Source organism: Leptopilina heterotoma, unplaced genomic scaffold (assembly GCF_015476425.1).
Source record: "Leptopilina heterotoma isolate Lh14 unplaced genomic scaffold, ASM1547642v1 Lhet_8, whole genome shotgun sequence".
Lineage (NCBI taxonomy): Eukaryota > Metazoa > Arthropoda > Insecta > Hymenoptera > Figitidae > Leptopilina > Leptopilina heterotoma.
In genome coordinates this window covers 1,202,853-1,224,163 of record NW_025111180.1, presented here as the reverse complement: position 1 = coordinate 1,224,163, position 21,311 = coordinate 1,202,853, and the positions used below count along the sequence as shown (strand labels likewise).

The following is a 21,311-nucleotide window of genomic DNA, read 5'->3' as shown; positions in this document are numbered from 1 at the left end:
CCGATTAAAAGCTAATCAATGATTAAATCCTTAACCGACCAATCATAAGCGGTTAAACTGGCTTTTATCATTGATCAACTTTTAATCGGAGTTGGTGAAACTGGCCCAATATATGCAACTTAAATCTAAAACGGTTATTGATACTTCGGTTTTGATTATATTATTAGATGTGTAGCTCCCTTACGTGATCCCTCGTGTACTTAGAAAGCAACCTTTCATAAATGGTTCGCTTATGTTTATAGACATTCAATCATGGTGGGAGGTGCCCAGTATAGCGCACTTCTGCTCCTTATTTAGAGACGCCTTCAACCTTCTGGACTTTGATATCGAGGTACTCTAACTTCCTAGCAATAAGTCTGAAACAGCTTATTTTGCAACCTAAGCATTGAGATCCCGTTACACCTTCCTTATAAAACTAACCGCATTGCTTCTATTTTCTTTCGCAGCACTGGACGATGTGAAAACACTAATGCAAGACTAAAATTGTTTTAGGATTTAGAAGAGGCACTATTATCTGACAACGGGACAGACGATCATCTTCTACAGGAATTAATTGTAAAATTGCTTGAAGGCTGTTTACCTGATGTTACTAAAAATGACATTTCCACGTTTAACTATCAGATGTTCCTTCGTAGGTTATTCCGCAAGAAGTGTCAGGTAGGTTCTACATTTTTTAAAAGTAATATTAATATTAAAATTGCACTCTGTACTAAAAGAATTTAAAGGCCGCTGTTGCCTTTAATGATGAGTATATGTGACGCTTCACTGTGAAAGGGACCTTAGGTGACAATAATACTAGGCTGAGTTTTCCATGCGCAGTGCACGAGAACTGAGCCTAATGTTACTGTCGCGTAAGGTCCCCTTCACTGTGAAGCGTCACATATTTAAGAGACAACAGTGGTTTCAAATGCCCAAGGTTGGAGTGGAAGTGAACCTTTTTGAACCGAAATTCTAAGATGTATTTAAAATCTGCTAGTATCTCTTACTCGGGGGGTTTCGGGATTGATGATTACGAATCTGAAGTCGGATTTTCAAAATTCGTAATCACGGATCCAATATTACGCCGTTGGTGGCCCTGCATAATTTGGTCGCACAAGACATGTCGTTATAGTGAGCAGGATACGCATCTAATGGGTTAAAAGGGGATAGATATATCATTGTGTCTTTTTCTATCCCATTCTACACGTATCCAGCACCTAGCACCGACATTCCTTATGCAAGCAACTTCTCCTTGCTCCCCGATAACCACCTCATCATCAATCTCTTTACTTGATTGGTCTGTACTCTATCAACGTTCCAATGTAGTTTATGAGGTAAATCAAGCTATGGTAATTTATGTACCTAAAATTAACTTATGCTTAACCTTATCAAATGCTTTGGATAGATCAAGTCAGATCATGTCAATTTGAGGATAATCATTTAAAAGATCATGGAAATAAGCAAGAATTTTCTTGAACAAAAATAGTAGACACCCTGTTAAAACGAAAAATTAAATATGAATTTCTAAATTCTAAGCAATGTAAAAACAAAAGTATGAATTCATTTATATAGATTATTTACTATTTGTTTTGACAAATACTGAAGGCTAGAAAACAACAGGTTTTAATCAATATCAATTAAAGGTATTTATCTGAATAAGGTAAAACATGACAAGAAAAAACTTATCACAATGATCTAGTGTTTTTAAAACATAAAAAGAAAATCATGTGCAATTTTCTATTATTTAGTTTTTGAGATCCATAGATTACTGAGTAACATAAATATTAATTATATATTCTGCTTCTTACAAATCGTCAGACAAGTTCTTCTCTGACAGTGACCATTGGAAGTTTTCTTTAATTATTTGCTTAATATTCTGTCAATGATATATATAATTCATTTAAACCTTCCAAAGACAAATTGGCCTTGAAGAAGTTATCCACTTAGACTCGGTTCCACAACTTTTGTTAACCAGAGTTCAAGTCGGTAAATTCGGTTCAGTAATGTAACTAGATCGAGTTCACCTACTTAAACTCTGGTTAATACAGTTGTGGAACCGGCCCTTAATACGTTAAATGTCGCTAACTTAGTGATTTTTTTAAACAAGTCTTAGAATTTACGACAAGAGTCAAAGATTAGTAAAGTGCCTAAAAGAGAAATTTGAACTGTACCGGGTAATATTTATTCTGTGTACTAATTATAACTACGAAGTGAATTCAATTAACTTTTTGTGAAGGTACTTAATATAAATCAACCTTAACATTCTTTCAATAATGACATAAAAACTAATTTCTACTCTCCATCAAGTTCTCGAATTGTTCTCTCTTGAAAAAAAACAGTTAACAGAGGAGGCAATGGGTTAAACAAAGCATTCAAATATTTTGAAAAAATGGAGCTGATAAGTAAGGCCTTATGTCTCATTATCATTTGGATAGAAATACTGGAATCATCTACGATTGGAAATAACTATGGCGGATTAGTAAAGTATCTAAAGAAAAAGTCGAAACTGCACCATGTAGTATTCCTCTTTGATAATGAAAGAAACAACACAGACGATTCAGTAAGTTTTCTTGTCAAGTCAATCAATAGAAACTTTCCATCTTCAAGTATCGAATACAGTAAGAAGAATGATGATCTGTTTAGATTTTATCTAAAATCTCTTAAACGTTCAAGAAAGATGGCACTATTTGTATTCGTAAAAGATAGCGTAAATGTATCTACTGAAATGTATCAAGGATTTACTAGATTGATAAGAAGCTTATCGCAATCTCTACCCATGCCGAAATGTTTAATCGTACATTCTCATGTGTTACCTGACGTTAATCTGAACAAAACATTATATTATCTATGGAGAAAAGATTTTTTGGACGTTACGATTTTGGTCTACCATGAAGAAGAGTCCAAGTCACTGAAGGAGAAAAGCGACAAGCTACCTTTTCTGCATCGTTTGAATCCGTTTTCAAAAAAGTACACTGCCGTTCAGTTGTCGAATAGAAGTCAATGGTTTCCAAACAAACTTAAGAATTTACGTGGATATCCTTTAAATTTTCTGTTAAGGTACGGAAGTAAATCGGTGTCAACTAAATTCAGCACAGGAAAGAAATTTGCTGAAATTTTATCACACCAGATGAATTTTAAACCCTGCATTCATAAAGTTTTGCCAAATCAAATAGTAAATGCTCATGAACTTTTGAATAAAAAGAAAGCTGAAATGTTTTTGAACACAATTTTGTTTCTTGAACATTTACAAATAAATATTTTAGAATTGGGTTATATAATGGAGTCTGATGCAAGAGCTGTAATTCCGAGAATTACAAAATCGTCGAAAGTAATTCTTCTTTCACAAGAGTTCCTGTACATGCTTCTGGGAACTATTGGTACGATTTGCGTACTTAAATTGACTGCGATTATGATGCGATTCAACAAAAGAACATGGACAGTATCGAACATCAGTCAAATGATAATGGGACTGTCCGTTATCGAGGAACCAGTTGAACCGACGGAGAGAATAGTGTTTGGAACTGTATTACTCGCTTGCCTCGTGTACACAGGCTACTTTTTTTCTGTCATCCTGGACCTCTCACTGCAGTCTACACCAGAGATAGAAACTCTTGCAGAACTCGCTGCATCGTCTTTGACACATGTAATCAGAAATGGGATGTTATGTTTTCTAATGACATTAAGTTCTAACCTTCATATTGTCAAATTAGCACAAAATTCTATTTATCCTTTCAAATCAGATTTGGGATGCCTTCTATATTTGAATGATTATCAAAATGTGTCTTGCATTAGCGTTGGAGTAATAGCACACGTTAATCACATAAAGAAGATAAAAGGAGATTTCAATGGAAAAATTTTGTCAGAACCTGTTGCTCATGTAGTTGAAGGTTTTACTTCAAGGTATAACTCACCGTATACCGATCGCTTTAGGGAGATTATTATGAAAGCAGCAGAACATGGTTTTATTACAAAACTCTTTAAAACCGTCAAGCTAGAGCATCAGATTGTAGAGTTACCAGAGCAAATCGAGAAAAAAAAGTTATTGCTGATCTCTTTGTACGTACTTTCGATTGGATTTTCACTGTCGATTCTTGCATTTCTATTTGAAATTTTCGCAAGTATTATTGGTGAAAGATTGTTTGCCTTTTTCAGGGCATTAGTATAAAAAGTGTTTATTAAGAAAAATGCATCGAAAATAATATATTGCGCACCAAATACAGAAAGAAGCTGTTTTCCGATGAGTCTAAAGTTTGGGACTCATGAATCTTCCACAAATCCCATTTGACATAATAACAAGTAACCGAAATTCACTTCGCCGAATTACCAGTTGCCATAAGCTATATTTATTAGAATTATTATTTAATCTAATTTTTATTTTCCTGATGATTCATTAGCTCTAATTTTTATTTTGCAGAATTGTCATATAAACTATGTATATCCTATTTGCTCTCATGTTTATTTAACAGAAATTCACTTACCTCAAAGTAACATTCAGCCGAATGTTTATTAGTCAGAAAGATTATTTAACATAATTTTCGTTTTGCCGAAACTTTATTTCACCTAATTTTAAATTGTTATATTAATTGTTTAACATAAATCTATTTCTACCTTATTTTTATGTGACACATTGTTCTTTTATTCGAATTGTCAAATCGAATTTTAGTCGAATCGTCAAAACGTCGAATTGATAAAAATTCAAAAATTTGTTTGATCTAAGTAAACATTTGTTTGTTTTAAGTTAATGTTAACTTAAATCAAACAAATTTTTTGAATTTTTGTCAATTCGACGTTTTGAGCATTCGACCAGTTGACAATTCGACCATTTGAACATTCGACCACTTGGCGTTTAGGGGAAATGCATGCGTCTCATTTTTCCAACCCTCTTCCCTAACAACAAATTTTACGTACTTAAAATGCGTATCTTAAAATGCATTGGTTTCTAAGATGGAAGATGGAAAAATAAGATGTTTTAAATATCTTAAAATACTACAATGTATTTTAAGATGTTTCTTTTTGCAGTGCAATTTTCGTATTGAAAGAGGGCCAGAATTCGGCATCTCATGTGTTCCTCATGTTTTTTTAAATATTAGCAAAGTAAAATAATTTTAGTGTTGTTTTCAGTGTTATAATTCTATCAACTGTGTTTTCCATTTTCCCATGCGCACCGCTAGTGTTCGTTTCGGTATTTTTCACTTACTAAGCGTGTACCGAAATCTGGCCCATTTATAGTGTATTTCGTTCGGTCTCCTTATACTACTTCATGCTCTACTCTTGCTGTTACATTAAGATTATTAAGATATCCATACAGGTTATGTTATAGAAATATCACCTATAAGACAATTTATCTACACCTGGCAAAGGATCCTCGTGGCATGTGGACTAACTAGAAAATGCCACTAGGACCCTTGCCGGATCTGGGTAGATTATCTGAGACATTATCACGTAGTAATACTGTAACGTTTCATCTCTTGATGCTTGGGTTGAAAAAATAAGTTTTTGTAATATTGTATACGAGAAAGTATCCAATATTTTTAAATCCTCGGTATTGAAATGCAATTAGAAAGGCATAGGTGGATAATTTTTGGATGGTTTGGGCCTAAGTGCTACTAATCTACTCAAAAATAACCAATTAAAAAAATATTTCTACTATTCTCTATACTAACTTTATTTTATAATTTCTCTACTAATGTTTATTGATTGTCAAGTGGCATATTAATATTTTTGAAATCAAATTTAAAATGTTAGCATTCAGAAAATTGTATTTTGGTTTAAAAGAATATTACATGTTTGAAACTTTTGTTTCTATAGTGATGACAAAATCGATAGTTTTTTAAAATTCTTTTTATAAAATTTAAGGTTTCTACTTACGTGATTATCGTATTAGATGTGTTTGTCACTTTTTAAGAATAGGCTTGCATTAAATTTTGTCTTACATTTGAATGTTTTATAAAATGAAAATGCTTTAACTGTCTTTGCCTTGTGACAATGTTGTGCACAATATCGTTAATGTGGTGTTACAATAAAATATATTATTCAATATAAGTATTTCTTATTTTATTCCTTCTATAGTTTATTGAAGAAAATATTTTTGGTTCAATGGCTTTAAAATTTGTGAAATGTATTACATTAGAAATATTTTTTCATTTTTAAAAATTTTGAATTAATAAAATATTTAAAAACTGATATAATTTCCCCTTTTTATTGTTTATTTAGTACACTAAAAAAAATATATTTATGATACTGCCATAAATATGGCCAATACTCACATATTATATTGCTGGATATGGGACAGCCATACAGTATTGCTGTTTCAGCTATACGTCCTTACTATACTCGTATCACAAAATTGACAATATCATTTTTTTCAGTGTAATAGTATAAAAAAAGTAAAAAAGGTCTTTAGTTATTACTGCATATGTAATATCTTGGTTTACATAAAATCTTAGCTTATTTTTCCCTCAAGTTTTATGTACTATTTATTTAAGAGGTCATAAATCATGCCATTCGCTTCTGGTAATATGTATGCAAGTCGTAAATGTTCAACAAAATGTTTAAAATAATCTGATTTTATGACGTTACACTCTATATTACATTCGAAAAGAAGCACTGCCAGATCTGTTTTTTAATTTCATCTGCGAAAAACTTAATATTTTGTTAACGCATGATCGTGGAATTGCAGTATTCGTTTTCCTCACTTCAGACAAAGTTTTTAAATTACTTGGTCTATTTGATGGTTAATAGAATTATTATTGGAAACATTTTTCTCAGCCACACTCTGGCCCATCTGGGTGATAGAAGAACTGTCACTTAAAAGTATTTCATTAAACGTACTTTCTATTTGAATGCTCATTTCTAAATTTCTTTTGTAAAAACATATTTTGATACAGTCATACAGTATTTTTAAATGTCAAATGTTAAAAAATCAAATAAGAATTTTTTTACAACAATCTTTCATGAAATAATGAAATTTTTATTCAGAAATATTAACAATTTTGAAAAGATATATCTCTCGTGTCTTTTTAGCCTTTCTCTGTAGCTGTATTTGCAGCGGCACAGATTATGGGCTAAGATAATTTACCCAGATCTGACAAGGGTCCTGGTGGCAAGTGGACTAACTAAAAAATGCCATTAGTAAGAAAAAGATGGTCATATCTCTGTCCTTTTCTTGATAATGGCATTTTTAGCTTCCACTTGCCACCAGGACCCTTGTCGGATCTAAGTGAATTATCTTAGCTCCAACTTTACACGGAAAGATTGAAAATTATATACTTTCAATCTCAAAAAGTGTGAATATTTTCATTTGATTGGATTTACTAAAAACTAGAAACCAATGAAATGCAAGAATCCACACTTTGCGAGATTGAAATAACATCATTTCAATCTTTTTGTTATAATGTTGGAGTCAGATTTTTGACAGTGAAGTTTACTTAATGTAAAACACTATTGAGGTAAATTACATTGTAAATTACTGGTATGAAAACAGGTAATATATCTGATGTAATTTACCAACGTAACCCTGGCATTACTCCAAACTAAGCTAGCTATTTGAGCGCGTAGCGTACACGAGAATGTATTATTAAAACAAAACATGCAACAGATATGTAATTTTCTACTACTAAGTTTTTAGATCGACGGATTACTGGGTAAAATAAGTATTATATATGCTGCTTCTTACAAATCGGCAGACAAGTTTTTCTCTGACAGTGAGCACTAGAAGTCTTGTGTAACTATTTACTTAACATTGTGTCAATGGTAGATATAATATATCTAAACCTTTCAAAGACTAATTGACCATGATAAAGTTAGTCAATTAATGATTTATATGTTCCTAACTCAGTGATTTTTAAACAAATCTTAAAATTTACTGCAACAGAACGTAATTCGAATGGATAAGTAAAGTACCTATAAGACAAATTCAAACTGTATAAGGTAACATTTATCCTTAGTAATAATTACAACTACGAAGTGAATTCAATTAACTTTCTTGTGAAGGCAGTCAATATAAATCAACCTTAACATTCTTCCAACTATGTCATAGAAGCTAATTTCTCATCCCATCATATGAAGCTCTCGAATTGTCTTCTTATGAAAATAATAGTCAACAGAGGAGGTAGAGGGTAAAACGAAACATTTCAACATTTTGACAAAATGGAGCTGCTTAGTAAGGCATTATGTCTCATTATCATTTGGTTAAAAATCCTGGAATCTACCACGATTGGAAATCAATATGACGGATTAGTAAAGTATCTAAAGGAAGAGTCGAAACTGCACCACGTAGTATTCCTCTTTGATAATGAAAGAAACAGCACAAATGATTCAGTAAGTTTGCTTATCAAGTCAATCAATAGAAACTTTCCATCTTCAAGTGTCGAACTCAGTAAGATGAGAAGTAAACAGTTTAGGGTTTATCTAAAATCTCTTAGACGTTCAAGAAAGACGGCACTATTTGTAGCGATAAAAGATAGTCTAGACGTATTTACTGAAAGAAATCGGGGATTTCTTTCATTGCTTAGAAGCTTATCGCAATCCCTACCCATGCCGAAATGTTTAATCGTACATTCTCATGCATTACCTGACGTTAATAAGAAAGAAGCATTACAATTTCTATGGAAAAGAGATTATTTGGACGTTACGATTTTGGTCTATCATGAAGAAGAGTCCAAGTCACTGAAAGAGAAAAGCGACAAGCAACCTTTTCTGCATCGTTTGAATCCGTTTACAAAAAAGTACACTGCCCTTCAGATATCAACTACAAGTCAATGGTTTCCAAACAAACTTAAGAATTTACGTGGATATCCTTTAAATTTTCTGTTAAGGTACGGAAGTAAATCGGTGTCAACTCAATTCAGCACAGGAAAGAAATTTGCTGAAATTTTATCACACCACATGAATTTTAGACCTTGCATTCATAAAGCTATTCCACATCAAAGAGTGTCTACTCAAACACTTTTGAATAAAAAGAAAGCTGAAATGTTTCTAAACACATTTTTATTTGTAAATTATTTACAAATAAATATTTTAGAATTGGGTTATATAATGGAGTCTGATGCAAGAGCTGTAATTCCGAGAATTACAAAATCTTCGAAAGTAATTGTTCTTTCACAAGAGTTCCTGTACATGCTTCTGGGAACTATTGGTACGATTTGCGTACTTAAATTGACTGCGATTATGATGCGATTCAACAAAAGAACATGGACAGTATCGAACATCAGTCAAATGATAATGGGACTGTCCGTTATCGAGGAACCGGTTGAACCGACGGAGAGAATAGTGTTTGGAACTGTATTACTCGCTTGCCTCGTGTACACAGGCTACTTTTTTTCTGTCATCTTGGACCTCTCACTGCAATCCTCACCAGAGATAGAAACTCTTGCAGAACTCGCTGCATCGTCTTTGACACATGTAATCAACAGTCCGATTTTATATACTTCAATGACATTAAGTTCTAACCTTCTTATCAGAAAATTAGCACAAAATTCTACTGTAGTTCCAGCTATCAAATCAAATTTGGAATGTCTTCTATATTTGAATGATTATCAAAATGTGTCCTGCATTAGCGGTGGAGTAATAGCACACGTTAATCACATAAAGGAGTTAAAAGGAGAATTTAATGGAAAGATGTTGTCAGAACCAGTTGCTCATCTAACCGAAGGATTTGTTTCAAGACATAACTCTCCGTTCACTGATCGCTTTAGGGAGATTATTGTGAAAGCATCAGAACATGGTTTTATTACAAAACTCTTTGAAACCGTCAAACTAGAGCATCAGATTGTAGAGTTACCACAGGAAATCGAGAAAGAAAAGTTATTGCTGATCTCTTTGTACGTACTTTCGATTGGATTTTCACTGTCTATTCTTGCATTTCTATTTGAAATTTTCGCAAGTATTATTGGTGAAAGATTGTTTGCCTTTTTCAGGGCATTAGTATAAACCCAGTGGGCAGACTTATTCAAAAGACATCCTAAAAATGTTCTAGGTCTTTGCAATTAGATTTCTTTAAGACGTCTTCTTGTTTCAAACTTTGAAAGTAGAAACATTTCCATATATAGGAAATATTATTTTCTAAGTTCAACTTGGATTTGGAAACTGCTGAAGATAAAAGTTATTGGACCTAAATGGTAGTAATTTACTCAGAAATATCCAAAGAAGAAAATTCTATATTATAAGAATCACAGTAGGCAAAAAATACATTGACGTTTAAGGAACGTTTCTAAGACGCTTCATGTCTGCCAAATTGAGAATTGAAAAACTTTTAATGTTCAAGAAACGTTTTTAAAATATTAATTTGACAAATGTGAAACGTTCTAGTAACGTTCCTCGAACATAAATGTTTTTTTACCTACTGGGATGTTTATCTAATTGTCAAGTAGAATATGAATATATTTTTTTGTATTAAATTTTGAATGTCAGCACTCAGAAAATTGTATATTGGTTTAAAAAAATATTACATGTTTGTAACTTTTGTTTCTATAGTGATGACAAAATCGATATTAAAAAAAAAAAAATTTCATAAAGTTCAAGGTTTCTACTAACGTGATTATCGTGTTAAATATGTTTGTTACTTTTTAAGAATACTTGCATTAAATTTTGTCTTACATTTGAATGTTTTATAAACTAAAAAAATGCTTTAACTGTCTTTACTTTTGATAATGTTGTGCATAATATTGTTAATGTGATGTTGTAATAAATAAATAAATAAATAAATCTTACATTTATTACCTACAATAAAGTATTTCTTTATTTTATTCCAAGAAAATATTTTTGCCTTAATAGGTTTAAAATTTTTAAATAGAAAAAATAGTTTTTAATTTTTGAAAATTGAGGCCTTGGATCCAATAACTCGCCCGACGCTCGGAGGAACGCGCAACTACCAGTCAGTGAGCAGTGAGCGCCTCTGGGCCACTCACTGCTACCCGACTGGCATTAGCGCGAGTCTCCGAGCGTCGGGCGAGTTATTGGATCCAAGGCCTCAATTTTAAATTTATAAAATAGATAAACAAGTTGTTCATTTCATGACCATTTAGCCTCCTCAATATGTGACGCTCCACGAGAAAAGGGACCTTATTTACTCTTGTCATAAGGTCCCTTTTCTCGTGGAGCGTCACATATTATAAACAAATTTCTTCTTAAAAAAGTAAAAAAAGTCCATGACATGAATATAAATTTCAAACTGTTTTAGAATCAATACTGAAATTGAAACTTTATGTATTGCTAGATTTTTATTATTGAATAATTATTTCAAAGTGTTAAGGGGGTCAAAATATAGCTGGGCCTCCCCCTTAATATATATACCACACTAGAAAACTTGTAAAAATAATTGATTCTAAGAAATTCGAACATCGACATCACTAGAGAGCTAGCTTCCTTTGAGAAAGCAAAAAGGATAGAATTTACCTTTTTTGTTTATTTAATCATAATATTTAACTCTCTAAATTTGAATTAGCAAAAAGTCGCTGATTCACAGCCCAGAGTATGCAGCAAAATTTATTTTATATTTTTTTCATTTCTTCAAAATCTGAATTGTGGCAATGCGTTCTTATGGTATTGGATGCACCGAACACGAATCTGATGTCAAAAATATACCTTCAGTGGCACGGGTTAATATTTATCAATTGGCCTGTTCTTCTTTTTTGTTTTACATTGTAAAATTAATTAAACTTTAAAATGAAGCAGTTGGAAAATTGTATTTTTGTTATCGTTCAAAAATAATATTTTGTTTTCAATTCCTGTTTCCATAGTGATGGCAAAATCGATACTTTTTTTAATTGTTGTTATAAAGTTCAAGGTTTCCACTGTCGGGATTGTTTTAGGATTTTCAATAATATATGCATATTATGTCAAGTAAATACATTTACTTGATTCAATTACATTTTTTTTAGAGTACTTGCTGTCATTTGATACTATTACTGAATAAACAATAAAAAGGGGAAATTCTATCATGTTTTAAATATTTTATTAATTCGAAATTTTTTAAAATGAAAAATATTTCTAATGTAGTACATTTTACAAATTTTAAACCCATTGAACCAAAATATTTTCTTCGATAAACTACAAAAGGAATAAAATAAGAAATACTTATATAGAATAATAACATATTTTATTGTAACAGCACATTAACAATAATATGCACAACATTATCAAAAGCAAAGACAGTCAAAGCATTTTCATTTTATAAAACATTCATTAATGTAAGACAAAATTTAATGCAAGTCTATTCTTAAAAAGTAAAAAACATATTTAACACGATAATCTCGTTAGCGGAAACCTTGAATTTTAAAAAAAGAATTTAAAAAAAATATCCATTTTGTCATCACTATAGAAACAAAAGTTATAAACATAATATTCTCGTCAAAATTTCAATTATCTTTAGAAATAATAAAATTCTCCTAAGAAATTTAATTATTTTCCAAACTTTTAATAAAATTCTTGTCAAAATTTCAATTATTTTAAAAAATTCTCCTCAATTCAATGATTTTCAATATCTACCATTTTAATAAAATTTTACCAAATAATTTACTTAATTATTTAAAAAAATTTTTAATGAAATTCTACGCATACATTTAATTATTTTCATAAAATAATAAAAATTTCACAGAAATTCCATTATTTACAAATTTTTTATATGTAAATGTCTTCGCAACCATTCAATTATTTTAATAAATAATAAAATTTTCATAAATAATAAAACTCATTTCAGAATTTAAATTATTTTTAATAAAATTTTAATCGAATTCCTCGAAAAATGTAATTATTCTTAAAAATTTTATTAAAATTTGTCAAAAGAATTTAATTATTTAAAAATATGTTGATAAAATTCTTCATGAGAATTTAATTTTAAGAAACATTCAATTATTCAATAAATTATTTATTTTAGTATTTAAATAATTGAATTCTAGTAGGATTTTTTAATAAAACTTGATTTAAAAATTAATTTTAGTTAAAATTTTAGATAATAATTTAATATTAATAGCAGTCCTAGCCTGAATTTTTAGAAATAATTGAATTTTGAAATTAATTTTTTTTTTAAAAGTTCAATTGAATTTTTAAAATATTTTTTTAAGTTTTTATTTTCTAATATATTTTTTAATTGAAGATTTTACGAATAATTGAAATTCGTAAAATTGAATATTGTAAATAAATATGGATTTGAAAATTGTTAGAGAACTTTTTCGAAAATTAATTGATTTAAGGAAGAGTTTTAGTTCAAATTCTTGAAAATAATAACTGAATCTGACTGGTTTTATTTTTGTCAGTAATTGGTCCGTAATTTTTCATTTTTTTCCGTAAAGTCCGTATTTTTAAATACTTCCACTGTTTTTAACCCTGATATTTAAACATATTTTTTTATTGATTTATTATTGAATTTGTTTACAGGAATACAAATACGAGAATCCTTTCAATACAGACGTAGATTTCGAACTTTTACCACTTCGACAAAAGGTTGAGATACTTCGAGCTCTCTGTGACTTCAGGCTCGACGCTGACAACGTAGTATGTAGTTAGAAAATTTTCTAAATAAAAAAAATCCTTTATTTTATTAAGATACACACTGCTTTATTGCGCATAAAATTTTAGAAATTGACATTAAATTTCTTGTTTCTTAATTCCTTTGGAATTTTTTTTTGAATTTGTTAATTTAGCAAGCCTAAAATGCTTCTGGTTGTTATTAAAAGATTAAAATAATTTTTTGGATATTTACAGGAACAATCTTTGAGTAACTTGGATGCCAACAGTTTGCGAGTGGAACCCTTAGGTCATGACCGTAAGAATTCTGCCTATTGGTATTTCTACGGCACCAGATTGTACAGGGAGGATTACGTCAATAATTTCAATACAACTATTCAGAAATCGAGTAGTAAGTCAAAGGATAAGAAACGCAAAAGACGACGAAACAGAGTGGTTAAGGAGGAAGAGAAGGAAGAGGAGACGGAGGAAAATTGCCTAAACTTGGAAGAAAGTGAGAACGCAAAGAACAAAAGCATTTGGCAAGTTGTTTGTTTCACTCAGCAAGACTGGAGCCGACTAGTTGATAAATTGAAGAATTCTGTAAGAATATTTTCCCATTATTTATTTTATTTTGCACTAAAAATTATTATTCTTTTGAATCTTCTATAATTTTTATTTTTAAAAAACATTTCCAGGAATACGACACAGAGAGAAAGTTATTTCGAACATTATCCGAAGACTTTATGCCTGAGATTCCGAAACTTTTCGATTTGAAGGAAAAGCAGCAGAGAAATAAGCTTCTATTACGCAACAACTCTCGAGCTCTTCGAAGTCACGAGCCTGATCTTAATATTGAACTTGAACCAAATTCGAAATCTAAATCAAATATTCAAGCAACAATGAGTAAAATAAAAGTAAAGTCAAAGGCAGACAAAGAATTGAAGAAAAGTAAAATTCATAATTCGAAGAAAAGTAACATTGAGGAAGATGTTCCTTTACCAGTTTCACAACCTGTACAAAAGAAGGGTAGACAGACTAATAATTCTCTGGCTTCTGCGGTTGGACAGATTGTTATTGATACAAGAGATGAAACATCAGACATGGTGAATAGAAAAGGCGACAAAAAGAACACCGACAATTACTCTTCTTTGAGGTACAACGATATTTCGTTCGGGATTGAGGAAGAGGAACGTCAAGTGGGAATGCACAAGGTTCTGGAAAGTGTCAAAGATCATGAAGAAGCTTGGCCTTTCGTTGACCCTGTTGACGAGGAATACGCTCCCAGGTATTATTTTACCTAAAATTTCACTTAAAATAACTTTTTCAGAAATTATTAAGAAAGATTGATTTAAAGAAGAATTTTAGTTAAAAATTTTAGAAAATGTTAATTAAAGAAAAATTGTTATTGCTTACAGATATTACAGCGTTGTTCGACGACCAATGGATCTGAGTAAAATGGAAGAGAAACTTGAAAATGGTTGTTATAAAAATCTAAAACAATTTAAAAAAGATTTCAGTCTTATTGTCGATAACTGCAGACAATACAATGGATCTGAAAATGGTAAGAAACATTTTTTATCTTAATAATTTTTTTAACTCTTAAAAGTAAGAAATTACATTTTTTGAAATTTATTGTAAAAACGTGTTTATATCTTTTAATATAAAAGGTGTATAAGAAACGTAGTTACAATTTTTTTAAGAAAATTAAAATTTACCGAATATTCTTAAACTTAAAACTAATGTTTAATTAATATTTTTTTTACAGAATATACAGAAATGGCAATTAACCTTAAAGAAGTGTTCGAGCGTGCAGTGAGTCGATATCTGGATTCGGAACTATCAAGTGAGGAAGATTCATCGACGAATGTAAAATCTGTGTCCGCATCAACAGTTTATACTCAACGTGTTTCCTCAGTATCTTCACCCCAACACAATCAACGTAAACGATTTCGAAAGTCCAGTAAGAAATCTAAGTCAAGTAAATTTAGTAAAAGAGTAAATCAAAAGAATTACAAAGAAGATTCCTTAAAAGAAGAATCCGATTCAGGTGCAGTAAAAAGTAAAAAGGTTAAAAAGAAATCAAAGAAATTAAAGAAGAAAATGAAAGTTGAAGAACGCGTTGAAGAGGAGGAAGAAGAAGAAGAAGAAGAAGAATTAGAAGACGAAGAAGAAGAAGAAGAAAAAAAAGAGAAAGAAGAAAATTCGAAAAAGAATGTAAGTGATGGTGCAATATCTGTCATGAGTATAATTAAGTCTAAAAGAAAAAAAGGTGTAGATGTAAATAGGTCGGTTGCAAGTAATAAAAAAGAATCATCTGAAGATGAGAAAACTGAGGAGATGACGAAAGATAGTAGAAAAAATGCGAGAGAACTTCGGCAAGAAAAACATGCCAAAGATACAATTAATTTATCGAAAAATTTAAAGGCAAATAGAAAAAGAAAGGAAAGTTTTGAGGAGGACTGTCATGTCGAGTGTTCTAAGAATAAGATTAGAAAAATTGAAAGCAATGATATTAAAGATTCTGAATCATTAATAACCAGAATGAAGAAAGTTAAACAAAAGCACGATAGATCTCATGAGAAAAATAAAACAATACAAAATTTAAAAAAGAGTTCACTCAAAGAAAATAAAAGTTACAAGAAAGATAAAAGGGAAATTGCATCTGTTCACTCTAACCTTAAGAAGCACGAATTAAAAAGTAAAACCAAAGATAAAAAAATGAAAAAGAAGAAGAAAACAAGCAGTGACAGAATAAAAAATGTCGATTTGAAAGATAATTCAGAATCGATGAAAATTGAAGATTCGAAAGACGTTGAGAAAACTGATGCTATTTCTATGAAACTTGCGTCCCTCGTTAATAATAAGGATTTGGAGTCTTTGGATAGTCTTAAAGACAAAATCAGCGAAAGGCGGAGAGAGGAAAAATTTAAATTGGATCGCAAAAAGGAAAAGAAACCCAAGCCTGATGGCTTTATCTTGTCTGCAAAAAAAGTGCCTTCTAGTAGTAATATGTTTCAGAATAGTAATAAAGTTAATTCAAAACATGGTAAACCTAAGAAAGTTGTTAAAGATGAAAAATTATTAATAGCCAACACGAAAATTCAATATTCAGATATTAATAAGAAGAAGAAGAAACTGAAAGTTCTACACACCAAACAATCTAAACAGAAAGAGGAGACTCCAGCAATACAGGCTTTGAATCAGGCCACAGAGCAAACGCTTAATGTAAGTTTATTAATATTTTTAGAATAAAGCTTAAACTGTAACAAATCATTTACTTTTACTTATTTAAATTTATGGATTTTTAAATATTTTTTTTCAGGATATTAACAAATGGTTGGATGACGCTCCACGTTTGTCTGAATTTTCTTCAGGCAGTGAATCTCCTGTACTTCTTCCTTCAACAAGCGATGCTAGTCGATCTGCTGCCAAACTAGACACATCTCGGAAGAAAGCTCATCCGATAAAAGCTTTTGGATCTCATTCCCAAATAAAAAAGAAAGTTCAAAGGACTATTGACAGACTGCAACCAGGAAAAAGTAAAGGAAATTTGTTATTAAAGAAACCTCGCAATGTGCCAAGTGGAAATTCGACGGATACTGTGGAAAAAAATGCAGCGGTTGACATTGTGAAACCAAAACGTGACTCCGATGATGAACCAAAATTAAGTCTAGGTTCGGTTCTCAAAAACACTGATTCTATTCAATCATTTTGTAAGAATTTAGTTGGCTCGCCAAATCCGAATTTATCCAATGAGGACGAAGACGTGGACAATTCTTCTGTTCCTGCAAATCTGGCTACTAAGGAAGATCCCCAGGCAACAAATGCGACAAACCAAGTCGTTGAAAGTGCGTCGTCCTCTGAAGTCGTTAAAGAGGAATTATCTTTGCCTAATGATTCTCAGAAGCTTAAGTCTGCGACGCCAAATTTGAGTGCTTGGTTTAAGGCTTTCGGAGCTCCTAAATCAAAAAGAAAGGACGAAGATGTGGAAGAGTCGCAGAGCAACTTTAAGAAAGAGAGCGAAGTAGCGGAAGTCGGCGTAAGGCAGAGAAGAATGAGTACCGGAGGCAGTAGCGTCAGTGAGTCAATTTCTAGTTTCTCTCAAGAATCGCCACCTGCTCGGTCGGTACATTCACCTCAAAATACACAAGTTCTGATACCGGCAACTGAACCGCCGATCCGCGGTGCAGGATTCTATCAAGACGCTCTAAATACTGGCACTAGTCCCTACAACAGTCCATACTACGCCACTCCACCTCGGTACAGTGCGCAACTTCCTCCCACTCCATCCCCTCAGAATCACACTTTATCTCCGGTTTATCCTTCTCCCGTTACCTTCGAACAATCTTCTCTCTACTCGAAAAACTATCAAAAAACCTCTCCTCAAGCAAGTCCAAACGAATCTTTCCGTCAACTGTCACCCTCGTTTCCACAATCATCTCCTCAGCAGTCTTTCCCTCAAAATTCTCCCCAGAATGCATCGTTCTCTCAGAACCAATCTCCGGTTTATCCGCAGCAGTCACCTCAGTCGATGCACTCACCTTATCCGCAACCATCGCCACAAGCTCCTTCTTCTAATTACTCGCAACCGTCTCCCCAACAACCACCGACGCCAATTTACTCGCAACCTTCTCCCCAACAACCGCCAACGCCAATTTACTCGCAACCTTCACCTCAACAACCACCAACGCCTATTTACTCGCAACCTTCTCCCCAACAACCACCAACGCCAATGTATTCCCAACCCTCCCCGCAACAAACCAACAATTTCTCCCAACCATCTCCCCAGTCCATCAATTACTCTCAGTCTTCACCGCAACATCCAAACTCGCCTTACTCTCAACCGTCACCACAATCAATACCCAACTTTTCACAACCATCGCCTCAACAACAATTGTCTCCCTATTCGCAACCTTCGACACCTCAAAACCAAAACTATCCTCAGCTATCTCCTCAACCTCCGGTCAGCTACTCCAAACCCTCACCACAGCTTCCACCAAATTATCAACAACTCTCACCTCAAGCACCGGCTTCCTACTCTCAACCTTCCCCTCAGTCGCAAAACTATTCGCAAACATCGCCTCAACAAAGTCAACAAAGCCAACAAAGTTTTCAAAACTCAAAAGAATCTCCCCAGCCGCCGGCAAATTACTCACAACCAACTCAGCCTGCGACTTACCCTCAACCCTCAAATCAACAGCTGCCACCGTCTTACGCTCAGCCAAAACAATCGCCGAGCAATTACTCCCAACAATCGCCAAATCGACAAACTAATTATTCATATCCCTCACCGCAGACAATGCAAACATCACAAAATCAACACTTCCCCCAAACATCTCAGACCTTCGAGGCAGCGGCAAAGACCGTAGATCAGAACTACAGTCGCACACCAGATGCATATCCACCCAACTTTAAACAACCTTACTTGGAAACCTCTGCCACAAATACTCTACCCGATAACAGAAGACTAGATTTTCACAAGGAGGAGAAACTTCCAGAGCAGAGGTTCTCAACGCAAGACACGAATGTAGCATTAAGTCAAACATTTCAATCAAATCAATTCTCAACATATGAGAATAGTTTCAATGAAAGAATTTCCGGACAAACGGAAATGAGGACCATGAACCAGGAACAGCAGCGTGTGGCACAAGCACAGGATCAGTCACAAATTTTGAACTTTCACGAAGGAGTTTATCAGACTAGTTTTCAGTCATCGTCCTCGTCTTCATCTTCGTCTTCTTTCCCGATATCAAACACCAGAACACTATATCCGGGAAGTCACTATTTCGAATCGGTGAGTTCGAAAAATATACCAACGGCGAATTCCAGTAATAATTTACCGGCGACCAAAAAGAGAACTTACGAAGTAACCGCATCAGATTCTAATCGTCTTCCGCAAGAAACTCGCCCGGGGCAAGAGCAGTTCGGCTTTGATCTAATGATGCCCTTTTCGGAGAGCGAGTCTCCACAGTTCGACAGTAGTTATGTTAATAGTTTGGCCGAGTCGGTAGCGTCCAATTCCGCCTACTCGAGGTTGGGGCTCGGACTCATCGGTCGTCCGACGAAGGAACAACAATTGCTTACGATTCCCCGACCGCCAGGGAAACCTGAGACAATCTATCGAGGTGCCGCGCCTGGCAATGCCGAACTGGACTTAAGTCTTCTCCAGAGTCTTCAGAGCGCTGCGAAAAATCCCCAAGCAATGCTTCCGATTGCCAGAAGGGAGCCAACGACGACCGCAGCTCCGACGAAAAGCAAAAAGGGAAGAAAGAGCAAAGCTGCGGTCGCTATCGAACAACAGGGCACACCGGCCTTAGCAAGCTTCGCGCAATATTCGGGCAATCCAGAAGCCATTGGCCTGAAGAATCCAGTCGTCACGCCCGGGGGAAGTGCTTTCAATTTCGCCTCCACTGCTGGCACGGCCAACAATTCGCCGTTCTACGACAAGGACACTTCAGCGGCCGCTGCCGCCTACGCCTTTCTCGACGAATTTCGAAATCCGAATAGCTACTACAGTATGGCTTTCAGGCAACAACAGCAGCAGCAGCAGCAACAGCAAACTCCTCCGGTCACCGACTCGGGGCAACAACCCTGCAATAAACTAAGCACCCAGCATCCTAGGAACTACTCGGCGCATCCTTTTCTCCACACTCAGCGGACCGCCGCCTACGGACCGTCAGTGCCGACCTACGTCACCCCGCACGGTCCGAATCTCGGCGTCGATCCCTTTCAGCAGTATTTACACTCTTTCTACGCTCTTCAACAACAACCACATCATCACAGGCCCTCTTGGCTCTAGCTGAAACAATCGACTAAAGAACAAACAATCCTATGGAAGTGAATTATTGATTACGATTGATATCGAAAAAAGGAATTCTTTGCATTTGTAGTTATATTTTGTGCAATGATCTCTTTTCGTCTCTGTATAAAAATTAGACATTATATAAACTTTTGATCTAATTTCATTCTTAAGTTTTATAGACAATTATATAAATATATATTAGAGAAACGTATAAATTGGGATAGTGTGTAAGCTTCTTTTTCGTTTTTTTTATTAGTTAAAAAAGTTGGGACATTTTTTTGTAACCAAAATGTACAAAAAGATCGCGTTAAAATGAAATTATTTTTTTCCTTTCATATCAATTGAGACGTTTCGGTTTTGTTTTTAAAGACGTCACTTTTCTTTTTCTTTAATTAAAGAAACGTTTAAATATTATTTTAAACATGTGAAGTAGATTTTTTACATGAAAAAAAAGGTTTTTATTGGAAATAATTAATATTAAAAATGACCGTCTCGAATTATAGAATTGATCGACTAGTGAAATTTAGCCTCTCTATAGGTCAAAAATGTGAAATAATATGTCATGAAAAAGCAACAAAATGTGAAAACATAACATATATTTCGTTTTATTGATTGTTTCATGATTTTTGTAAATCAAATTTAAAAAACTATGGTGTTTTATAGTAAGTTGCAATTCAACAACAAATAAAGAAAATTTTGTTAAAAATTATACGAAAGGAAGTTTATTTAGAACACCAAGAATGAAGAATCTAAATCTAAAGTGTAATAGAAACTATGAACAATTATAATTTTATATTTTATTACATTATATTAGTATTGTTAATGAAAATTAAAGTTTCATTATTTTAAATTGAAATAATATTTTATATTTTATTTTAACCCTTTTAGATTGTTATTAACGAAAATTTTCGCAGTAAATATTTCTCTTGATTAAAAAATCAACCTTAAAAAAATACCCAAATTTTTTTTAAATTTTTATTTATTTATTTATTTATAACTTAAAAGTTGAAGTTTATTTAAAATTTTCAAAATAATTGGATTTAATAGAAAAGTTTTATTAAAACATTTAAAATAATTAATTTTT

The 21,311-nt window shown here is 32.9% G+C and overlaps 1 protein-coding gene across 2 annotated transcripts in view; it reads left to right on the top strand.

Annotated features, from left to right (window-relative positions):
• The window catches only part of LOC122510992 (protein split ends-like), a 30,102-nt gene extending 9,019 nt beyond the window's left edge, over positions 1-21,083 (top strand). Inside the window, exons 2-9 of one of the 2 annotated variants that reach the window (XM_043625965.1) lie at positions 243-331; positions 493-657; positions 13,354-13,470; positions 13,681-14,025; positions 14,121-14,710; positions 14,841-14,986; positions 15,191-16,650; positions 16,748-21,083. In XM_043625965.1, the coding sequence (XP_043481900.1) occupies positions 243-331; positions 493-657; positions 13,354-13,470; positions 13,681-14,025; positions 14,121-14,710; positions 14,841-14,986; positions 15,191-16,650; positions 16,748-20,224 (6,389 nt within the window). In that variant the 3' untranslated portion in view covers positions 20,225-21,083. The remainder of the gene's footprint in view (positions 1-242; positions 332-492; positions 658-13,353; positions 13,471-13,680; positions 14,026-14,120; positions 14,711-14,840; positions 14,987-15,190; positions 16,651-16,747) is intronic. The other variant, XM_043625966.1, reaches the window with a different exon arrangement.
• Positions 21,084-21,311: the final 228 nt, after the last annotated feature.